This window comes from Salmo salar, unplaced genomic scaffold (assembly GCF_905237065.1).
Source record: "Salmo salar unplaced genomic scaffold, Ssal_v3.1, whole genome shotgun sequence".
Lineage (NCBI taxonomy): Eukaryota > Metazoa > Chordata > Actinopteri > Salmoniformes > Salmonidae > Salmo > Salmo salar.
The window spans coordinates 10,664-33,316 of NW_025547720.1; the positions used below are offsets into that span (position 1 = coordinate 10,664).

The 22,653-nt window shown below is 48.5% G+C and overlaps 1 protein-coding gene across 3 annotated transcripts; it reads left to right on the forward strand.

Moving 5' to 3' along the window:
- Positions 1-79: 79 nt before the first annotated feature.
- LOC123732235 (F-box only protein 7-like) lies at positions 80-22,203 on the forward strand. 3 transcript variants are annotated; one of them, XM_045711528.1, is made up of 12 exons: positions 80-370; positions 1,232-1,354; positions 2,777-2,939; positions 3,036-3,173; positions 5,280-5,495; positions 5,782-5,926; positions 9,374-9,457; positions 12,535-12,630; positions 14,960-15,136; positions 17,749-17,792; positions 17,876-17,940; positions 21,875-21,994. In XM_045711528.1, the coding sequence occupies exons 2-11, from the start codon at positions 1,233-1,235 to the stop codon at positions 17,894-17,896; spliced, it is 1,206 nt and encodes a 401-aa protein (XP_045567484.1). In that variant the 5' UTR covers positions 80-370; position 1,232; the 3' UTR covers positions 17,897-17,940; positions 21,875-21,994. The 3 variants fall into 3 exon arrangements, with proteins under 3 accessions (XP_045567484.1, XP_045567482.1, XP_045567483.1); XM_045711526.1 differs by lacking the exon at positions 17,876-17,940 and having other exon boundaries at positions 21,875-22,203; XM_045711527.1 differs by lacking the exon at positions 17,876-17,940 and having other exon boundaries at positions 3,093-3,173; positions 21,875-22,203.
- The last annotated feature ends 450 nt before the right edge of the window (positions 22,204-22,653 follow it).

A 22,653-nucleotide genomic window follows, 5' to 3' on the forward strand; every position in this document is an offset into this window, starting at 1 on the left:
GTAGTTGAAGTCAGAACTCCTACTCGCTTTCCGTAGTTGAAGTCAGAACTCTACTCGCTTTCCGTAGTTGAAGTCAGAACTCTTCTCGCTTTCCGTAGTTGAAGTCAGAACTCCTACTCGCTTTCCGTAGTTGAAGTCAAAACTCTACTCGCTTTCCGTAGTTGAAGTTAGAACTCCTACTCGCTTTCCGTAGTTGAAGTAAACAAGCTGATATCATTGTTGACCCCATCTAGCTTCTGTCAAAGCCTCTTCTATCTTCTCGTTACCGTGGAAATCTTCAACTCTCTCTACTCTTTAGTTAACATGAAATGTTTGGTGTGAAATGATTAAGGCTTGCAATAAGTTAACAAGAGAAAACAACTAAACTAAAGTAAGCGAAACGCTGCTGGCTGGCTAGCTAGCTAGCTACTAGCTACTAGCTAGCTGCACTTGTACATCTAGGTTTGCATTGTTCTAAGCTAGATAACACCAGAAGTGTGCTGTGCGTAATGAAATATATCTGTATACTGTAGGAATTGCTAGGCCAGTGGACCTGCTATAACGTTAGATCGTTACACCGATGAACGTTTTACCATTTTGCTTTCATAATTCAGTCTTTCTTAATAACACAGTTAGGCAAGAAATGAAAGTGAAAGAATTCCAGCTAGCACTGTATTTCTACTGTAAACAGGTGACTTGGCTTTGCCAAGTGTTTTCTACTTCATTGTGAAAACTGACATCATGTTCAGAAAGTTGGACGCGTTGTGAAAACGTTTTTTGTTGTTGTTGGAAGATGCCCAGTAATGATTCATGATGAACCAGGGAGAGAAGACCACATTTAAGTGTCTTGGGTCTGAATTATTGAATTTGTGTCCTTAACCTGTCTGATGGTGTTCTGTGTGTTGGTTACCTAACCCTGTCCGTCGGTCTCTATCTCTCTCCCCCCCGAAAGCATGAAACTGTGTGTGAGGAATAACGAAGCAGACCACTACCTAACCCTGTCCGTCGGTCTCTCTCCCCCCCAAGCATGAAACTGTGTGTGAGGATAAACAAGCAGACCACTACCTAACCCTGTCCGTCGGTCTCTCTCCCCCCCAAGCATGAAACTTGTGTGAGGATAAACAAGCAGACCACTACCTAACCCTGTCCGTCGGTCTCTATCTCTCTCCCCCCCCAAGCATGAAACTGTGTGTGAGGATAAACAAGCAGACCACTACCTAACCCTGTCCATCGGTCTCTCTCCCCCCCCAAGCATGAAACTGCGTGTGAGGATAAACAAGCAGACCAGCCGGGTGAAGCTGGAGGGAGAGGAGCCAACTCTGACAGAGCTCAACGTTCAAATCAGAGAGATTCTTCTGCCTTCACATGGACTCAGGTTAGTTAGTCCCTCAGGTTAGTCCCTTAGACCCTCAGGTTAGTCCCTCAGGTTAGTCCCTCAGGTTAGTCCCTCAGGTTAGTTAGTCCCTCAGGTTAGTCCCTCAGGTTAGACCCTCAGGTTAGTCCCTCAGGTTAGTCCCTCAGGTTAGTTAGTCCCCCAGGTTAGTCCCTCAGACCCTCAGGTTAGTTAGACCCTCAGGTTAGTCCCTCAGGTTAGTTAGTCCCTCAGGTTAGTTAGACCCTCAGGTTAGACCCTCAGGTTAGTCCCTCAGGTTAGTCCCTCAGGTTAGTCCCTCAGACCCTCAGGTTAGTCCCTCAGGTTAGTCCCTCAGTCCCTCAGGTTAGTCCCTCAGGTTAGTCCCTCAGGTTAGTCCCTCAGGTTAGTCCCTCAGTCCCTCAGGTTAGTCCCTCAGTCCCTCAGGTTAGTCCCTCAGGTTAGTCCCTCAGGTTAGTTAGTCCCTCAGGTTAGTCCCTCAGTCCCTCAGGTTAGACCCTCAGGTTAGACCCTCAGGTTAGTCCCTTAGGTTAGTCCCTTAGGTTAGTCCCTCAGACCCTCAGGTTAGTCCCTCAGGTTAGTCCCTCAGGTTAGTCCCTCAGACCCTCAGGTTAGTCCCTCAGGTTAGTCCCTCAGTCCCTCAGGTTAGTCCCTCAGGTTAGTCCCTCAGGTTAGTCCCTCAGGTTAGTCCCTCAGTCCCTCAGGTTAGTCCCTCAGTCCCTCAGGTTAGTCCCTCAGTCCCTCAGGTTAGTCCCTCAGGTTAGTCCCTCAGTCCCTCAGGTTAGACCCTCAGGTTAGACCCTCAGGTTAGTCCCTTAGGTTAGTCCCTTAGGTTAGTCCCTCAGACCCTCAGGTTAGTCCCTCAGGTTAGTCCCTCAGGTTAGTCCCTCAGGTTAGTCCCTCAGTCCCTCAGGTTAGTCCCTCAGTCCCTCAGGTTAGTCCCTCAGGTTAGTCCCTCAGTCCCTCAGGTTAGTCCCTCAGTCCCTCAGGTTAGACCCTCAGGTTAGTCCCTCAGGTTAGTCCCTCAGGTTAGTTAGTCCCTTAGGTTCCTCCACAGCCCAGAGTTCACCTTGTCCCTGAACGGCTCCTAATTGTCCTCTGTCCCTCCACAGCCCAGAGTTCACCTTGTCCCTGAACAGCTCAGATCCTAACTCTCCTCTGTCCCCCCACAGCCCAGACTCAGAGTTCACCTTGTCCCTGAACAGCTCAGATCCTAACTCTCCTCTGTCCCCCCCACAGCCCAGAGTTCACCTTGTCCCTGAACAGCTCAGATCCTAACTCTCCTCTGTCCCCCACAGCCCAGACTCAGAGTTCACCTTGTCCCTGAACAGCTCAGATCCTAACTCTCCTCTGTCCCCCCACAGCCCAGAGTTCACCTTGTCCCTGAACAGCTCAGATCCTAACTCTCCTCTGTCCCCCCCACAGCCCAGACTCAGAGTTCACCTTGTCCCTGAACGGCTCAGATCTTCTCTCTGACTCTGGTCAGACTTTGTCTTCCTGTGGCATCGTCACTGGGGACCTGGTCTGTGTCATCCTGCGTCCAACTGTCGCTGTGCCCTCCGCCGCCTCTACTCCCTCAGCCCGCCAGGCTGTGCCCCTCAGGCTACCCTGCTCCCTCCGCCTGCCAGGCTGTGCCCTCCGCTGCCCCTGCTTCCTCCGCTGCCCCTGCTCCTCAGCCCGCCAGGCTGTGCCCTCAGGCTACCCTGCTTCCTCCGCTGCCTTTGCCTCCTCAGCCCGCCAGGCACCCAGCAACAGCAGCAGTAGTAGTAGTAGTACTGGGCTGTACCAAGCTGTACACCCACCAGCCCAACGCTCCAGTGAGGTGAGCCTTCAACTCCTAACCCCATTAGTATATTATATTACAGTAGTGTGTATATATAGTAGTAGTATATTACAATACAAGTATTCAGACCCCTTGACTTTTTCCACATTTTGTTACGTTACAGCCTTATTCTAAAATTGATTCAATTATTTTTTTTCCCCCTTCATCAATCTACACACAATACCCCTTAATGACATCACAATATCCCATAATGACATCACAATAACCCATAATGACATCACAATACCCCATAATGACATCACAATAACCCATAATGACATCACAATACCCCATAATGACATCACAATACCCCATAATGACATCACAATAACCCATAATGACATCACAAAACCCCATAATGACATCACAAAACCCCATAATGACATCACAGTACCCCATAATGACATCACAAAACCCCATAATGACATCACAATAACCCATAATGACATCATAATACCCCATAATGACGTCACAATAACCCATAATGACAACGTGAAAACAGGTTTTTAGAATTTTTTGCAAATGTATAAAAAAAACATAAGACAGATACCTTATTGACATAAGTATTCAGACGCTTTGCTATGAGACTCGAAATTCAGCTCAGGTGTGTCCTGTTTCCATCCTTGATGTTTCTACAACCTGATTGTAGATCCACCTGTCATAAATTCAATTGACTGGACATGATTTGGAAAGACACACACCTGTCTATATGAGGTTCCACAGTTGACAGTGCATGTCAGAGCAAAAACCAAGCCATGAGGTCGAAGGAATTGTCCGTAGAGCTCAGAGACAGGATTGTGTTGAGGCACAGATCTGGGGAAGGGAACCAAAACACTTCTGCAGCATTGAAGGTCCCCAAGAACACAGTGGCCTCCATCATTCTTAAATGGAAGAAGTTTGGAACCACCAAGACTCTTCCTAGAGCTGGCCGCCCGGCCAAACTGAGCGATCGGAGGAGAAGGGCCTTGGTCAGGGAGGTGACCAAGAACCTGATGGTCACTCTGACAGAGCTCCAGAGATCCTCTGTGGAGATAGGAGAACCTTCCAGAAGGACAACCATCTCTGCAGCACTCCACCAATCAGGCCTTTATGGTGGAGTGGCCAGACGGAAGCCACTCCTCAGTAAAAGGCACATGACAGCCCACGGAGTTTGCCAAAAGGCACCTAAAGGACTCTTGGACCATGAGAAACAAGATTCTCTGGTCTGATGAAACCAAGATTGAACTCTTTTGCCTGAATGCCAAGCGTCACGTCTGGAGGAAACTTGGCGACATCTCAATGGTGAAGCATGGTGGTGGCAGCAGCATGCTGTGGGGATGTTTTTCAGCGACAGGTACTGGAAGACTATTCAGGATCGAGGGAAAGACCTCACACAGCCAAGACAGCGCAGGAGTGGCTTCGGGACAAGTCTCTGAATGTCCTTGAGTGGCCCATCCAGAGCCTGGACTTGAACCCGATCGAACATCTCTGGAGAGACGTGAAAATAGCTGTGCAGCGACGCTCCCCATCCAACCTGACAGAGCTTGAGAGGATCTGCAGAGAAGAATGGGAGAAACTCCCCAAATACAGGTGTGCCAAGCTTGTAGCGTCATACCCAAGAAGACTCAAGGCTGTAATCACTGCCAAAGGTGCTTAAGCAAAGTACTGAATTAAGGGTTAATTAATATTTATGTCAATGTGATATTTCAGCTTTTTTTAAATTTCTTAACCTGTTTTTGTTTTGTCATTATGGGGTATTGTGATGTCATTATGGGGTATTGTGATGTCATTATGGGGTATTGTGATGTCATTATGGGGTATTGTGATGTCATTATGGGGTATTGTGATGTCATTATTGGGTATTGTGTGTAGATTTAAGGGGGGGGGGAAACGATTGAATCAATTTTAGAATAAGGTTGTAACGCAACAAAATGTGGAAAAATTCAAGGGGTCTGAATACTTTTTGAATTCACTGTGTGTGTATATGTATATAAAATGTGTAAATCATTTGATTTTTGCGGTAATTCAATTGTATTGTGAGTTTTCCTATAACTAATCGGATGCTACGATTGGCTGTCTTCTCAGTATACCAGATAGTCACCGTGGTGATTTGTGTTGTTGATCCAGGCCAGCATGGGGGTGGAGCCTCAACAGGAAGTGGTCAGAGAGGAAGAAGAGGCAGGCCGGTGGGTTTGGGAACCCATGCTGTGTGGGGAAGCAGAAGGAGGGAAGGTACCCCATTCCCTGGAGGTTCTGTACCACCAGGCTCAGAGCAGCAGTACCTGTGATGCCCTGATGGTGGCAGTACACCTCCTGATGGTTGAGACGGGCTTCCTGTGTCAGGTATAAGGCTCTACGGGAGACTGGGGAAATCTCAATTCAATAACTCCTTGCAGCCTCTCTGCTTCCTCCTCAAAACCCATTGGAGGAGAAGTTTCAGGTGGGAGGGACCTCTGGTTTTCTCATCCAATGGGTTTGAGAAAGAGGCGAAGAGAGAGGATGCGAGGAGTATGCTCTCTGGGATTGCATCCCAAATGTCACCCTATTCCCTAAATAGTGCACTACTGTTGACCAGAGCCCTATTCCCTAAATTGTGTGTGCGTGCGTGCGTGTGTGTGCGTGTGTGTAGGGCTCTGAGGGGCGTCCTGGTGAGATGCCAGCTGGGTGGAGGGCACCAGGAGGGCTGTACAGACTGCAGTATGCCCATCCTCTCTGTGACGACAGCCTGGCCATGGTCCTAGCTGTACCCATGGGACCCATTCTGGTTATCAACGGTCAGTCTCACTGTTTCTCAAAGCTGTGGCTGGGTCCCAAATGGGATCCTATTCACTATGTAGTTTATTACTTCTGACCAGGGACTATAGGGGGCCATCTGGAGGGACCATAGGGCTCTATAGGGGGCCATCTGGAAGGGCTATAGGGGGCCATCTGGAAGGGCTATAGGGGCCATCTGGAAGGGCTATAGGGGCCATCTGGAAGGGCTATAGGGGGCCATCTGGAAGGGCTATAGGGGCCATCTGGAAGGGCTATAGGGGGCCATCTGGAAGGGCTATAGGGGGCCATCTGGAAGGACTATAGGGGGCCATCTGGAAGGGCTATAGGGGGCCATCTGGAAGGGCTATAGGGGGCCATCTGGAAGGGCTATAGGGCTCTATAGGGCGCCATCTGGAAGGGCTATAGGGGGCCATCTGGAAGGGCTATAGGGGGCCATCTGGAAGGGCTATAGGGCTCTATAGGGGGCCATCTGGAAGGGCCATAGGGGGCCATCTGGAAGGGCTATAGGGGCCATCTGGAAGGGCTATAGGGGGCCATCTGGAAGGGCTATAGGGGGCCATCTGGAAGGGCTATAGGGGCCATCTGGAAGGGCTATAGGGGCCATCTGGAAGGGCTATAGGGCGCCATCTGGAAGGGCTATAGGGGCCATCTGGAAGGACCATAGGGGGCCATCTGGAAGGGCTATAGGGGGCCATCTGGAAGGGCTATAGGGGGCCATCTGGAAGGGCTATAGGGGGCCATCTGGAAGGGCTATAGGGGGCCATCTGGAAGGGCTATAGGGGCCATCTGGAAGGACTATAGGGGGCCATCTGGAAGGGCTATAGGGGCCATCTGGAAGGGCTATAGGGGGCCATCTGGAAGGGCTATAGGGGGGCCATCTGGAAGGGCTATAGGGGGCCATCTGGAAGGGCTATAGGGGGCCATCTGGAAGGGCTATAGGGGCCATCTGGAAGGGCTATAGGGGCCATCTGGAAGGACTATAGGGGGCCATCTGGAAGGGCTATAGGGGGCCATCTGGAAGGGCTATAGGGCTCTATAGGGCGCCATCTGGAAGGGCTATAGGGGGGCCATCTGGAAGGGCTATAGGGGGCCATCTGGAAGTGCTATAGGGCTCTATAGGGGGCCATCTGGAAGGGCCATAGGGGGCCATCTGGAAGGGCTATAGGGGGCCATCTGGAAGGGCTATAGGGGGCCATCTGGAAGGGCTATAGGGCGCCATCTGGAAGGGCTATAGGGGGCCATCTGGAAGGGCTATAGGGGCCATCTGGAAGGGCTATAGGGGGCCATCTGGAAGGGCCATAGGGGGCCATCTGGAAGGGCTATAGGGGGCCATCTGGAAGGGCTATAGGGGGCCATCTGGAAGGGCTATAGGGGCCATCTGGAAGGACTATAGGGGGCCATCTGGAAGGGCTATAGGGGGTCATCTGGGAGGGCTATAGGGGGCCATCTGGAAGGGCTATAGGGGGCCATCTGGAAGGGCTATAGGGGGCCATCTGGAAGGGCTATAGGGCTCTATAGGGCGCCATCTGGAAGGGCTATAGGGGGCCATCTGGAAGGGCTATAGGGGCCATCTGGAAGGGCTATAGGGGGCCATCTGGAAGGGCTATAGGGGCCATCTGGAAGGGCTATAGGCCTAGGGGCATCTGGAAGGGCTATAGGGGGCCATCTGGAAGGGCTATAGGGGGCCATCTGGAAGGGCTATAGGGGCCATCTGGAAGGGCTATAGGGGGCCATCTGGAAGGGCTATAGGGGGCCATCTGGAAGGGCTATAGGGGCCATCTGGAAGGGCTATAGGGCTCTATAGGGGGCCATCTGGAAGGGCTATAGGGGGCCATCTGGAAGGGCTATAGGGGGCCATCTGGAAGGGCTATAGGGGGCCATCTGGAAGGGCTATAGGGCGCCATCTGGAAGGGCTATAGGGGGCCATCTGGAAGGGCCATAGGGCGCCATCTGGAAGGACTATAGGGGGCCATCTGGAAGGGCCATAGGGGGCCATCTGGAAGGGCTATAGGGCGCCATCTGGAAGGGCTATAGGGGGCCATCTGGAAGGGCCATAGGGCGCCATCTGGAAGGACTATAGGGCGCCATCTGGAAGGGCTATAGGGGGCCATCTGGAAGGGCTATAGGGGGCCATCTGGAAGGACTATAGGGGGCCATCTGGAAGGACTATAGGGGGCCATCTGGAAGGGCTATAGGGGCCATCTGGAAGGGCTATAGGGGCCATCTGGAAGGGCCATAGGGGGCCATCTGGAAGGGCCGTAGGGGGCCATCTGGAAGGACCATAGGGGGCCATCTGGAAGGGCTATAGGGGGCCATCTGGAAGGGCTATAGGGGCCATCTGGAAGGGCTATAGGGGGCCATCTGGAAGGGCTATAGGGGGCCATCTGGAAGGGCTATAGGGGGCCATCTGGAAGGGCTATAGGGGGCCATCTGGAAGGGCTATAGGGGGCCATCTGGAAGGGCTATAGGGGGCCATCTGGAAGGACTATAGGGGGCCATCTGGAAGGGCTATAGGGGGCCATCTGGAAGGGCTATAGGGGGCCATCTGGAAGGGCTATAGGGGGCCATCTGGAAGGGCTATAGGGGCCATCTGGAAGGGCTATAGGGGGCCATCTGGAAGGGCTATAGGGGGCCATCTGGAAGGGCTATAGGGGGCCATCTGGAAGGGCTATAGGGGGCCATCTGGAAGGGCTATAGGGGGCCATCTGGAAGGGCTATAGGGGGCCATCTGGAAGGGCTATAGGGGCCATCTGGAAGGGCTATAGGGGGCCATCTGGAAGGACTATAGGGCTCTATAGGGGGCCATCTGGAAGGGCTATAGGGGGCCATCTGGAAGGGCTATAGGGCGCCATCTGGAAGGACTATAGGGGGCCATCTGGAAGGGCTATAGGGGGCCATCTGGAAGGGCTATAGGGGGCCATCTGGAAGGACTATAGGGGCCATCTGGAAGGGCTATAGGGGGCCATCTGGAAGGGCTATAGGGGGCCATCTGGAAGGGCTATAGGGGGCCATCTGGAAGGGCTATAGGGGGCCATCTGGAAGGGCTATAGGGGGCCATCTGGAAGGGCTATAGGGGGCCATCTGGAAGGACTATAGGGCTCTATAGGGGGCCATCTGGAAGGGCTATAGGGGGCCATCTGGAAGGGCTATAGGGGGCCATCTGGAAGGGCTATAGGGGGCCATCTGGAAGGACTATAGGGGGCCATCTGGAAGGGCTATAGGGGGCCATCTGGAAGGGCTATAGGGGGCCATCTGGAAGGGCTATAGGGGGCCATCTGGAAGGGCTATAGGGGGCCATCTGGAAGGGCTATAGGGCTCTATAGGGCGCCATCTGGAAGGGCAGTCTCAGTGTTTTCCATAGCTATATGTTTGATCCATCTCTGATTATCGTTATTGATCTGACCGGTTTCCCCCCTGATTGATTGTTATCTTGCTCCCCTCTGCAGCCACCCTGAAGGTGAAGCAGCAGGTGGAAACAGTGAGGAAACTGTCGCTGAAACCCTCCACCTATGTGACTGACCAGTGGACAGGTTAGTGTGACTGACCAGTGGACAGGTTAGTGTGACTGACCAGTGGACAGGTTAGTGTGACTGACCAGTGGACAGGTTAGTGTGACTGACCAGTGGACAGGTTAGTGTGACTGACCAGTGGACAGGTTAGTGTGACTGACCAGTGGACAGGTTAGTGTGACTGACCAGTGGACAGGTTAGTGTGACTGACCAGTGGACAGGTTAGTGTGACTGACCAGTGGACAGGTTAGTGTGACTGACCAGTGGACAGGTTAGTGTGACTGACCAGTGGACAGGTTAGTGTGTGTGACTGGTGACTGACCAGTGGACAGGTTAGTGTGACTGACCAGTGGACAGGTTAGTGTGACTGACCAGTGGACAGGTTAGTGTGACTGACCAGTGGACAGGTTAGTGTGACTGACCAGTGGACAGGTTAGTGTGACTGACCAGTGGACAGGTTAGTGTGACTGACCAGTGGACAGGTTACTGTGACTGACCAGTGGACAGGTTAGTGTGACTGACCAGTGGACAGGTTACTGTGACTGACCAGTGGACAGGTTAGTGTGACTGACCAGTGGACAGGTTAGTGTGACTGACCAGTGGACAGGTTAGTGTGACTGACCAGTGGACAGGTTAGTGTGACTGACCAGTGGACAGGTTAGTGTGTGTTAATCTACAGGTGGTTGTCTGTCCTGTTCCAGGTGATAGTGTCTGTTCTGTCTGTCCTGTTCCAGGTGATAGTGTCTGTTCTGTCTGTCCTGTTCCAGGTGATAGTGTCTGTCCTGTTCCAGGTGATAGTGTCTGTTCTGTTCCAGGTGATAGTGTCTGTTCTGTCTGTCCTGTTCCAGGTGATAGTGTATGTCCTGTTCCAGGTGACAGTGTCTGTTGTCTGTCCTGTTCCAGGTGCTGGTGTCTGTCCTGTTCCAGGTGATTGTGTCTGTTCTGTCTGTCCTGTTCCAGGTGATAGTGTCTGTTCTGTCTGTCCTGTTCCAGGTGATAGTGTCTGTCCTGTTCCAGGTGATAGTGTCTGTCCTGTTCCAGGTTATAGTGTCTGTCCTGTTCCAGGTGATAGTGTCTGTCCTGTTCCAGGTGTAAGTGTCTGTCATGTTCCAGGTGATAGTGTCTGTCCTGTTCCAGGTGATAGTGTCTGTTCTGTCTGTCCTGTTCCAGGTGATAGTGTCTGTCCTGTTCCAGGTGATATTGTCTGTTCTGTTCCAGGTGATAGTGTCTGTTCTGTCTGTCCTGTTCCAGGTCATAGTGTATGTCCTGTTCCAGGTGATAGTGTATGTCCTGTTCCAGGTAGTAGTGTCTGTTCTGTCTGTCCTGTTCCAAGTGATAGTGTCTATTCTGTCTGTCCTGTTCCAGGTAGTAGTGTCTGTCCTGTTCCAGGTTATAGTGTCTTTCCTGTTCCAGGTGAAAGTGTCTGTCCTGTTCCAGGTGATAGTGTCTGTCCTGTTCCAGGTAATAGTGTCTGTTCTGTCTGTCCTGTTCCAGGTGATAGTGTCTGTTCTGTCTGTCCTGTTCCAGGTGACAGTGTCTGTTCTGTCTGTCCTGTTCCAGGTGATAGTGTATGTTCTGTTCCAGGTGATAGTGTCTGTCCTGTTCCAGGTGATAGTGTCTGTTCTGTCTGTCCTGTTCCAGGTAGTAGTGTCTGTCCTGTTCCAGGTTATAGTGTCTGTCCTGTTCCAGGTGATAGTGTCTGTCCTGTTCCAGGTGATAGTGTCTGTCATGTTCCAGGTGATAGTGTCTGTCCTGTTCCAGGTGATAGTGTCTGTTCTGTCTGTCCTGTTCCAGGTGATAGTGTCTGTCCTGTTCCAGGTGATAGTGTCTGTTCTGTCTGTCCTGTTCCAGGTCATAGTGTATGTCCTGTTCCAGGTAGTAGTGTCTGTCCTGTTCCAGGTGATATTGTCTGTTCTGTTCCAGGTGATAGTGTCTGTTCTGTCTGTCCTGTTCCAGGTCATAGTGTATGTCCTGTTCCAGGTGATAGTGTATGTCCTGTTCCAGGTAGTAGTGTCTGTTCTGTCTGTCCTGTTCCAAGTGATAGTGTCTATTCTGTCTGTCCTGTTCCAGGTAGTAGTGTCTGTCCTGTTCCAGGTTATAGTGTCTTTCCTGTTCCAGGTGAAAGTGTCTGTCCTGTTCCAGGTGATAGTGTCTGTCCTGTTCCAGGTAATAGTGTCTGTTCTGTCTGTCCTGTTCCAGGTGATAGTGTCTGTTCTGTCTGTCCTGTTCCAGGTGACAGTGTCTGTTCTGTCTGTCCTGTTCCAGGTGATAGTGTATGTTCTGTTCCAGGTGATAGTGTCTGTCCTGTTCCAGGTGATAGTGTCTGTTCTGTCTGTCCTGTTCCAGGTGATAGTGTCTGTTCTGTCTGTCCTGTTCCAGGTGATAGTGTCTGTCCTGTTCCAGGTGATAGTGTCTGTTCTGTCTGTCCTGTTCCAGGTAGTAGTGTCTGTCCTGTTCCAGGTTATAGTGTCTGTCCTGTTCCAGGTGATAGTGTCTGTCCTGTTCCAGGTGATAGTGTCTGTCATGTTCCAGGTGATAGTGTCTGTCCTGCTCCAGGTAATAGTGTCCGTTCTGTCTGTTCTGTTCCAGGTGATAGTGTCTGTCCTGTTCCAGGTGATAGTGTCTGTCCTGTTCCAGGTGATATTGTCTGTTCTGTTCCAGGTGGTAGTGTCTGTTCTGTCTGTCCTGTTCCAGGGGATAGTGTCTGTTCTGTTCCAGGTGGTAGTGTCTGTTCTGTCTGTCCTGTTCCAGGTGATAGTGTCTGTCCTGTTCCAGGTGATAGTGTCTGTCCTGTTCCAGGTGATAGTGTCTGTCCTGTTCCAGGTGATAGTGTCTGTCCTGTTCCAGGTGATAGTGTCTGTTCTGTTCCAGGTGATAGTGTCTGTTCTGTCTGTCATGTTCCAGGTGATAGTGTCTGTTCTGTTCCAGGTGATAGTGTCTGTCCTGTTCCAGGTGATAGTGTCTGTTCTGTCTGTCCTGTTCCAGGTGATAGTGTCTGTCATGTTCCAGGTGATAGTGTCTGTCCTGTTCCAGGTGATAGTGTCTGTTCTGTCTGTCCTGTTCCAGGTAATAGTTCTGTTCTGTCTGTCCTGTTCCAGGTGACAGCGCAGCGGCCGTCTACACAGAGCTGAGGAAGTTGTCCCGGGTCTTCAAAGACCAGCTGGTGTATCCTCTGATAGCTTCAGCCAGAGAAGGTACTGGGATGTAGATATATAGTACTGTTATTAAATATATAGTACTGGGATGTAGATATGTAGTACTGTTATTAAATAAATAGTACTGGGATGTAGATATGTAGTACTGTTATTAAATAAATAGTACTGGGATATAGATATATAGTACTGTTATTAATAAATATATAGTACTGGGATGTAGATATGTAGTACTGTTATTAAATAAATAGTACTGGGATATAGATATATAGTACTGTTATTAATAAATAGTACTGGGATGTAGATATGTAGTACTGTTATTAATAAATATATAGTACTGGGATGTAGATATGTAGTACTGTTATTAATAAATATATAGTACTGGGATGTAGAAATATAGTACTGTTATTAAATAAATAGTACTGGGATGTAGAAATATAGTACTGTTATTAAATAAATAGTACTGGGATGTAGATATATAGTACTGTTAAGTAATAAATAGTACTGGGATGTAGATATGTAGTACTGTTAAGTAATAAATAGTACTGGGATGTAGATATCTAGTACTGTTATTAATAAATATATAGTACTGGGATGTAGATATCTAGTACTGTTATTAAGAAGGAAATATCTGGAAATATGACATTGGTCTCTCAGATCTCACTGCAATCATTTAAAATCATTGAATAGCATATGTAAATGACCAATTAATTTAATTAATTGGGTAATTACCAATGTGTCAAATCCATTACTCTCTGTCTCCCCCTGGTGTCTGGTGGTGGTATAACAGCCATGGTCCTACCAGCAGTGTTGTAACTATCTATCTCTCTGTATTGTGACTCTCTGTCTCCCCCTGGTGTCTGGTGGTGGTATAACAGCCATGGTCCTACCAGCAGTGTTGTAACTATCTATCTCTCTGTATTGTGACTCTCTGTCTCCCCCCCTGTTGTCTGGTGGTGGTATAACAGCCATGGTCCTACCAGCAGTGTTGTAACTATCTATCTCTCTGTATTGTGACTCTCTGTCTCCCCTGGTGTCTGGTGGTGGTATAACAGCCATGGTCCTACCAGCAGTGTTATAACTATCTATCTCTCTGTATTGTGACTCTCTGTCTCCCCCTGGTGTCTGGTGGTGGTATAACAGCCATGGTCCTACCAGCAGTGTTGTAACTATCTATCTCTCTGTATTGTGACTCTCTGTCTCCCCCTGGTGTCTGGTGGTGGTATAACAGCCATGGTCCTACCAGCAGTGTTGTAACTATCTATCTCTCTGTATTGTGACTCTCTGTCTCCCCCTGGTGTCTGGTGGTGGTATAACAGCCATGGTCCTACCAGCAGTGTTGTAACTATCTATCTCTCTGTATTGTGACTCTCTGTCTCCGTCTGGTGGTGGTATAACAGCCATGGTCCTACCAGCAGTGTTGTAACTATCTATCTCTCTGTATTGTGACTCTCTGTCTCCCCCTGGTGTCTGGTGGTGGTATAACAGCCATGGTCCTACCAGCAGTGTTGTAACTATCTATCTCTCTGTATTGTGACTCTCTGTCTCCCCCCTGGTGTCTGGTGGTGGTATAACAGCCATGGTCCTACCAGCAGTGTTGTAACTATCTATCTCTCTGTATTGTGACTCTCTGTCTCCCCTGGTGTCTGGTGGTGGTATAACAGCCATGGTCCTACCAGCAGTGTTGTAACTATCTATCTCTCTGTATTGTGACTCTCTGTCTCCCCCTGTTGTCTGGTGGTGGTATAACAGCCATGGTCCTACCAGCAGTGTTGTAACTATCTATCTCTCTGTATTGTGACTCTCTGTCTCCCCCCTGGTGTCTGGTGGTGGTATAACAGCCATGGTCCTACCAGCAGTGTTGTAACTATCTATCTCTCTGTATTGTGACTCTCTGTCTCCCCCTGGTGTCTGGTGGTGGTATAACAGCCATGGCCCTACCAGCAGTGTTGTAACTATCTATCTCTCTGTATTGTGACTCTCTGTCTCCCCCTGGTGTCTGGTGGTGGTATAACAGCCATGGTCCTACCAGCAGTGTTGTAACTATCTATCTCTCTGTATTGTGACTCTCTGTCTCCCCCCCTGTTGTCTGGTGGTGGTATAACAGCCATGGTCCTACCAGCAGTGTTGTAACTATCTATCTCTCTGTATTGTGACTCTCTGTCTCCCCCCCTGTTGTCTGGTGGTGGTATAACAGCCATGGTCCTACCAGCAGTGTTGTAACTATCTATCTCTCTGTATTGTGACTCTGTCTCCCCCTGGTGTCTGGTGGTGGTATAACAGCCATGGCCCTGCCAGCAGTGTTGTAACTATCTATCTCTCTGTATTGTGACTCTCTGTCTCCCCCTGTTGTCTGGTGGTGGTATAACAGCCATGGCCCTGCCAGCAGTGTTTGGCCTGCCAGTCCTTCCTCCAGAGCTGTTACTGAGGGTGCTGAGACTGCTGGATGTCTCCTCTCTCCTGGCCCTCTCCTCGGTCAACAGGCACCTCCACCAGACCACCACAGACCCGGCTCTCTGGAGACATCTCTACCGCCGAGACTTCAGGGGTAGGACGAACGCGCACACACACACACACACGGATATATTTATAAACACACATAAAAGACAGGTCTCTCTGGTCTATCTGGAGGTCTCTGGTCTGTCTGGAGGTCTCTGGTCTGTCTGGTCTCTCTGGTCTGTCTGGAGGTCTCTGGTCTATCTGGAGGTCTCTGGTCTATCTGGAGGTCTCTGGTCTGTCTGGAGGTCTCTGGTCTCTCTGGAGGTCTCTGGTCTGTCTGGAGGTCTCTCTGGTCTATCTGGAGGTCTCTGGTCTGTCTGGAGGTCTCTGGTCTGTCTGGAGGTCTCTGGTCTATCTGGAGGTCTCTGGTCTGTCTGGAGGTCTCTGGTCTGTCTGGAGGTCTCTGGTCTATCTGGAGGTCTCTGGTCTATCTGGAGGTCTCTGGTCTGTCTGGTCTCTCTGGTCTATCTGGAGGTCTCTGGTCTGTCTGGTCTCTCTGGTCTGTCTGGAGGTCTCTGGTCTGTCTGGTCTCTCTGGTCTGTCTGGTCTCTCTGGTCTGTCTGGAGGTCTCTGGTCTGTCTGGAGGTCTCTGGTCTGTCTGGAGGTCTCTGGTCTGTCTGGAGGTCTCTGGTCTGTCTGGAGGTCTCTGGTCTGTCTGGAGGTCTCTGGTCTATCTGGAGGTCTCTGGTCTGTCTGGAGGTCTCTGGTCTATCTGGAGGTCTCTCTGGTCTATCTGGAGGTCTCTCTGGTCTATCTGGAGGTCTCTGGTCTGTCTGGAGGCCTCTGGTCTGTCTGGAGGTCTCTGGTCTGTCTGGAGGTCTCTGGTCTGTCTGGAGGTCTCTGGTCTGTCTGGAGGTCTCTGGTCTGTCTGGAGGTCTCTGGCCTGTCTGGATGTCTCTCTGGTCTGTCTGGAGGTCTCTGGTCTGTCTGGTCTCTCTGGTCTGTCTGGAGGTCTCTGGTCTGTCTGGAGGTCTCTGGCCTGTCTGGATGTCTCTCTGGTCTGTCTGGAGGTCTCTGGTCTGTCTGGTCTCTCTGGCCTGTCTGGAGGTCTCTAGTCTATCTGGAGGTCTCTGGTCTGTCTGGAGGTCTCTGGTCTGTCTGGAGGTCTCTGGTCTGTCTGGAGGTCTCTGGTCTGTCTGGTCTCTCTGGTCTGTCTGGAGGTCTCTGGTCTATCTGGAGGTCTCTGGTCTATCTGGAGGTCTCTGGTCTGTCTGGAGGTCTCTGGTCTATCTGGAGGTCTCTGGTCTGTCTGGAGGTCTCTGGTCTGTCTGGAGGTCTCTGGTCTGTCTGGATGTCTCTCTGGTCTATCTGGAGGTCTCTCTGGTCTGTCTGGAGGTCTCTGGTCTGTCTGGTCTCTCTGGTCTGTCTGGAGGTCTCTGGTCTGTCTGGAGGTCTCTGGTCTGTCTGGAGGTCTCTGGTCTGTCTGGAGGTCTCTGGTCTGTCTGGAGGTCTCTGGTCTGTCTGGAGGTCTCTGGTCTGTCTGGTCTCTCTGGTCTATCTGGAGGTCTCTGGTCTATCTGGAGGTCTCTGGTCTGTCTGGAGGTCTCTGGTCTGTCTGGAGGTCTCTGGTCTGTCTGGAGGTCTCTGGTCTGTCTGGTCTCTCTGGTCTGTCTGGAGGTCTCTGGTCTATCTGGAGGTCTCTGGTCTATCTGGAGGTCTCTGGCCTGTCTGGAGGTCTCTGGTCTGTCTGGTCTCTCTGGTCTGTCTGGTCTCTCTGGTCTGTCTGGAGGTCTCTGGTCTATCTGGAGGTCTCTGGTCTGTCTGGTCTCTCTGGTCTGTCTGGAGGTCTCTGGTCTATCTGGGTAAGAGTCTCTGTTAAATGACTGAAATGTAAAGAGAAATTGATGTTATGCCACAATATGTAGCTTCTCTCAAATGGTGTGTTGTGATTCATTGACAGTCTGATTCTACACGTCAGAGCAGAGCCAGGACTGTTCTCCTGAGACCTGTCTGTCTGTATTAAAGAGATGTTTAGTTTCTACACGTCAGAGCAGAGCCAGGACTGTTCTCCTGAGACCTGTCTGTCTGTATTAAAGAGATGTTTAGTTTCTACACGTCAGAGCAGAGCCAGGACTGTTCTCCTGAGACCTGTCTGTCTGTATTAAAGAGATGTTTAGTTTCTACACGTCAGAGCAGAGCCAGGACTGTTCTCCTGAGACCTGTCTGTCTGTATTAAAGAGATGTTTAGTTTCTACACGTCAGAGCAGAGTCAGGACTGTTCTCCTGAGACCTGTCTGTCTGTATTAAAGAGATGTTTAGTTTCTACACGTCAGAGCAGAGCCAGGACTGTTCTCCTGAGACCTGTCTGTCTGTATTAAAGAGATGTTTAGTTTCTACACGTCAGAGCAGAGCCAGGACTGTTCTCCTGAGACCTGTCTGTCTGTATTAAAGATATGTTTAGTTTCTACACGTCAGAGCAGAGCCAGGACTGTTCTCCTGAGACCTGTCTGTCTGTATTAAAGATATGTTTAGTTTCTACACGTCAGAGCAGAGCCAGGACTGTTCTCCTGAGACCTGTCTGTCTGTATTAAAGAGATGTTTAGTTTCTACACGTCAGAGCAGAGTCAGGACTGTTCTCCTGAGACCTGTCTGTCTGTATTAAAGATATGTTTAGTTATTGAGTGTATATTGTCTGATGGAGATTTGTTATTTGACTTGCAGACTGCCAAGACCTCAGCCGAGACAGAGGCACTCAGTGGAAAGAGGTGAGTCAGGTCCTAGGGCTCTATATATATATATAGATATTGACTATGCTCTTTAAACACATGTCTATGTCCTGGTTTAAAAGGGTTTGGTGTGTCTCAGCTGAATTTATTCTGTTGCTCATCATCCCTGGAATCAACCCCACAGACAGTAAGTCTCTGTTCATTAGTGACCTGCTTTTAGAAATCAATAAAACTACAATCTGACGTTATTAATAAAACCCCAGCTACAATCTGACGTTAATAAAACACCAGCTACAATCTGACGTTAATAATAAAACCCCAGCTACAATCTGACGTTAATAAAACCCCCAGCTACAATCTGACGTTAATAAAACCCCAGCTACAGTCTGACGTTAATAAAACCCCAGCTACAATCTGACGTTATTAATAAAACCCCAGCTACAGTCTGACGTTAATAAAACCCCAGCTACAATCTGACGTTATTAATAAAACCCCAGCTACAATCTGACGTTAATAAAACCCCAGCTACAATCTGACGTTAATAAAACCCCAGCTACAATCTGACGTTAATAAAACCCCGGCTACAATCTGACGTTAATAATAAAACCCCAGCTACAGTCTCACGTTAATAAAACCCCCAGCTACAGTCTGACGTTAATAAAACCCCAGCTACAATCTGACGTTAATAATAAAACCCCAGCTACAGTCTGACGTTAATAAAACCCCAGCTACAGTCTGACGTTAATAAAACCCCAGCTGACGTTAATAAAACCCCAGCTACAATCTGACGTTAATAAAACCCCCAGCTACAATCTGACGTTAATAAAACCCCAGCTACAATCTGACGTTAATAAAACCCCAGCTACAATCTGACGTTAATAAAACCCCAGCTACAATCTGACGTTAATAAAACCCCAGCTACAATCTGACGTTAATAAAACCCCAGCTACAATCTGACGTTAATAAAACCCCAGCTACAATCTGACGTTAATAAAACCCCCAGCTACAATCTGACGTTAATAAAACCCCCAGCTACAATCTGACGTTAATAATAAAACCCCAGCTACAATCTGACGTTAATAAAACCCCAGCTACAATCTGACGTTATTAATAAAACCCCAGCTACAATCTGACGTTAATAAAACCCCAGCTACAGTCTGACGTTAATAAAACCCCCAGCTACAATCTGACGTTAATAAAACCCCAGCTACAATCTGACGTTATTAATAAAACCCCAGCTACAGTCTGACGTTAATAAAACCCCAGCTACAGTCTGACGTTAATAAAACCCCAGCTACAATCTGACGTTAATAATAAAACCCCAGCTACAATCTGACGTTAATAAAACTCCAGCTACAATCTGACGTTAATAAAACCCCAGCTACAATCTGACGTTAATAAAACTCCAGCTACAATCTGACGTTAATAAAACCCCAGCTACAATCTGACGTTAATAAAACCCCAGCTACAATCTGACGTTAATAAAACCCCAGCTACAATCTGACGTTAATAAAACCCCAGCTACAATCTGACGTTAATAAAACCCCAGCTACAATCTGACGTTAATAAAACCCCAGCTACAATCTGACTTTATTAATAAAACCCCAGCTACAATCTGACGTTAATAAAACCCCAGCTACAGTCTGACGTTAATAAAACCCCAGCTACAATCTGACGTTATTAATAAAACCCCAGCTACAATCTGACGTTAATAAAACCCCAGCTACAATCTGACGTTAATAAAACCCCAGCTACAATCTGACGTTAATAAAACCCCGGCTACAATCTGACGTTAATAATAAAACCCCAGCTACAGTCTCACGTTAATAAAACCCCCAGCTACAGTCTGACGTTAATAAAACCCCAGCTACAATCTGACGTTAATAATAAAACCCCAGCTACAGTCTGACGTTAATAAAACCCCCAGCTACAGTCTGACGTTAATAAAACCCCAGCTACAGTCTGACGTTAATAAAACCCCAGCTACAATCTGACGTTAATAAAACCCCCAGCTACAATCTGACGTTAATAAAACCCCAGCTACAATCTGACGTTAATAAAACCCCAGCTACAATCTGACGTTAATAAAACCCCAGCTACAATCTGACGTTAATAAAACCCCAGCTACAATCTGACGTTAATAAAACCCCAGCTACAATCTGACGTTAATAAAACCCCAGCTACAATCTGACGTTAATAAAACCCCCAGCTACAATCTGACGTTAATAAAACCCCCAGCTACAATCTGACGTTAATAATAAAACCCCAGCTACAATCTGACGTTAATAAAACCCCAGCTACAATCTGACGTTATTAATAAAACCCCAGCTACAATCTGACGTTAATAAAACCCCAGCTACAGTCTGACGTTAATAAAACCCCCAGCTACAATCTGACGTTAATAAAACCCCAGCTACAATCTGACGTTATTAATAAAACCCCAGCTACAGTCTGACGTTAATAAAACCCCAGCTACAGTCTGACGTTAATAAAACCCCAGCTACAATCTGACGTTAATAATAAAACCCCAGCTACAATCTGACGTTAATAAAACTCCAGCTACAATCTGACGTTAATAAAACCCCAGCTACAATCTGACGTTAATAAAACTCCAGCTACAATCTGACGTTAATAAAACCCCAGCTACAATCTGACGTTAATAAAACCCCAGCTACAATCTGACGTTAATAAAACCCCAGCTACAATCTGACGTTAATAAAACCCCAGCTACAATCTGACGTTAATAAAACCCCAGCTACAATCTGACGTTAATAAAACCCCAGCTACAATCTGACTTTATTAATAAAACCCCAGCTACAATCTGACGTTAATAAAACCCCAGCTACAGTCTGACGTTAATAAAACCCCAGCTACAATCTGACGTTAATAATAAAACCCCAGCTACAATCTGACGTTATTAATAAAACCCCAGCTACAATCTGACGTTAATAAAACCCCAGCTACAATCTGACGTTAATAAAACTCCAGCTACAATCTGACGTTAATAAAACCCCAGCTACAATCTGACGTTAATAAAACTCCAGCTACAATCTGACGTTAATAAAACCCCAGCTACAATCTGACGTTAATAAAACCCCAGCTACAATCTGACGTTAATAAAACCCCAGCTACAATCTGACGTTAATAAAACCCCAGCTACAATCTGACGTTAATAAAACCCCAGCTACAATCTGACTTTATTAATAAAACCCCAGCTACAATCTGACGTTAATAAAACCCCAGCTACAATCTGACGTTAATAAAACCCCAGCTACAATCTGACGTTAATAATAAAACCCCAGCTACAATCTGACGTTAATAAAACCCCAGCTACAATCTGACGTTAATAAAACCCCAGCTACAATCTGACGTTAATAAAACCCCAGCTACAATCTGACGTTAATAAAACCCCAGCTACAATCTGACGTTAATAAAACCCCAGCTACAATCTGACGTTAATAAAACCCCAGCTACAATCTGACGTTATTAAAACCCCAGCTACAATCTGACGTTATTAAAACCCCAGCTACAATCTGACGTTATTAATAAAACCCCAGCTACAGTCTGACGTTAATAAAACCCCAGCTACAATCTGACGTTATTAAAACCCCAGCTACAATCTGACGTTAATAAAACCCCAGCTACAATCTGACGTTAATAAAAATATCTGTTCATATCAACTCAGCAATTGATGTTAACGACAACAAGTTATGAAATGACATGCTGCTGTAATCACTTCTGCGTCTCAAATGCCCCCCTATTCACTATGGGTTCTGGTCTAAAGTAGTGCACTATATAGGGAATAGGGCTCTGGTCTATAGTAGGACACTATATAGGGAATAGGGCTCTGGTCTATAGTAGTGCACTATATAGGGAATAGGGCTCTGGTCTAAAGTAGTGCACTATATAGGGAATAGGGCTCTGGTCTAAAGTAGTGCACTATATAGGGAATAGGGCTCTGGTCTATAGTAGTGCACTATATAGGGAATAGGGCCCTGGTCTATAGTAGTGCACTATATAGGGAATAGGGCTCTGGTCTATAGTAGTGCACTATATAGGGAATAGGGTTCAATTTGAGACTCAAGCCACTGTCTAACTCTCTGGTACCATTTTAATTTCAGCTCTACAAGAAGAAGTACAAGTGGAGGAGAGAGGCAGCCAGTTACCCCCGCCACATGCCCCGTTACCACCCTGTCCCCCCACCCCTCTACCCCCTCCACCCCCTTCCCAACAACCCCTTCCCCTTCTACCCGCCTGGCATCATCGGTGGGGAGTACGACCAGAGACCCGGCATCCCCGGTGGTATTCTGCCCCGCCCACGCTACGACCCTATTGGTCCGCTCCCAGGTCACGATCCCACAGCAGGAGGGCTGATTGGACGAAGGGGTCTGAGACCTGCTGGGAACCGGCCGGCTGACATCAGAAGAGGGTTCATATGACCCCCCCCACCCTGACCAGTGACCTCTAGTGGTGGTGTAGCGGTATGACCACCTCACAGAGAAGCTTAAATAAAACAGAGATGAACGCTAACCCCCATCCAGCCTGCTTATTATCACCCAAACCTCATCCAGGTGTTTTTTTTGTAAACCTTATCCCTGACCCCAAATCAGCTTTAATAGCTCATGTTCTTCTGTGTGTGTGTGTGTGTGTGTGTGTGTGTGTGTGTGTGTGTGTGTGTGTGTGTGTGTGTGTGTGTGTGTTTAGTAAGTGATGAGGTAACCTCATACTGATCTGCTATCTTCATTAGATCGCTCTGTTGTTGCAGAGAATGTTGCTGCACAGCAGGAAATGCAAACTTCTAAAAAGTTTTCCTGTTGAGAAACCGGTCAAATTTAAAGATGGCGGATCTGTAGGGGTGCCTGGGGGGATTGAGGTAGCAGATCTGTAGGGGTGCCTGGGG

Excerpts from the sequence above, each read along its gene's own strand:
- LOC123732235 (XM_045711526.1), top strand. The coding sequence starts at position 1,233 with ATGAAACTGCGTGTGAGGATAAACAAGCAGACCAGCCGGGTGAAGCTG. Across the intron at positions 12,631-14,959 it reads GATAGCTTCAGCCAGAGAAG|CCATGGCCCTGCCAGCAGTG; the intron begins GTACTGGGATGT and ends GTGGTATAACAG. Across the intron at positions 17,793-21,874 it reads GAGGCACTCAGTGGAAAGAG|CTCTACAAGAAGAAGTACAA; the intron begins GTGAGTCAGGTC and ends TTTTAATTTCAG.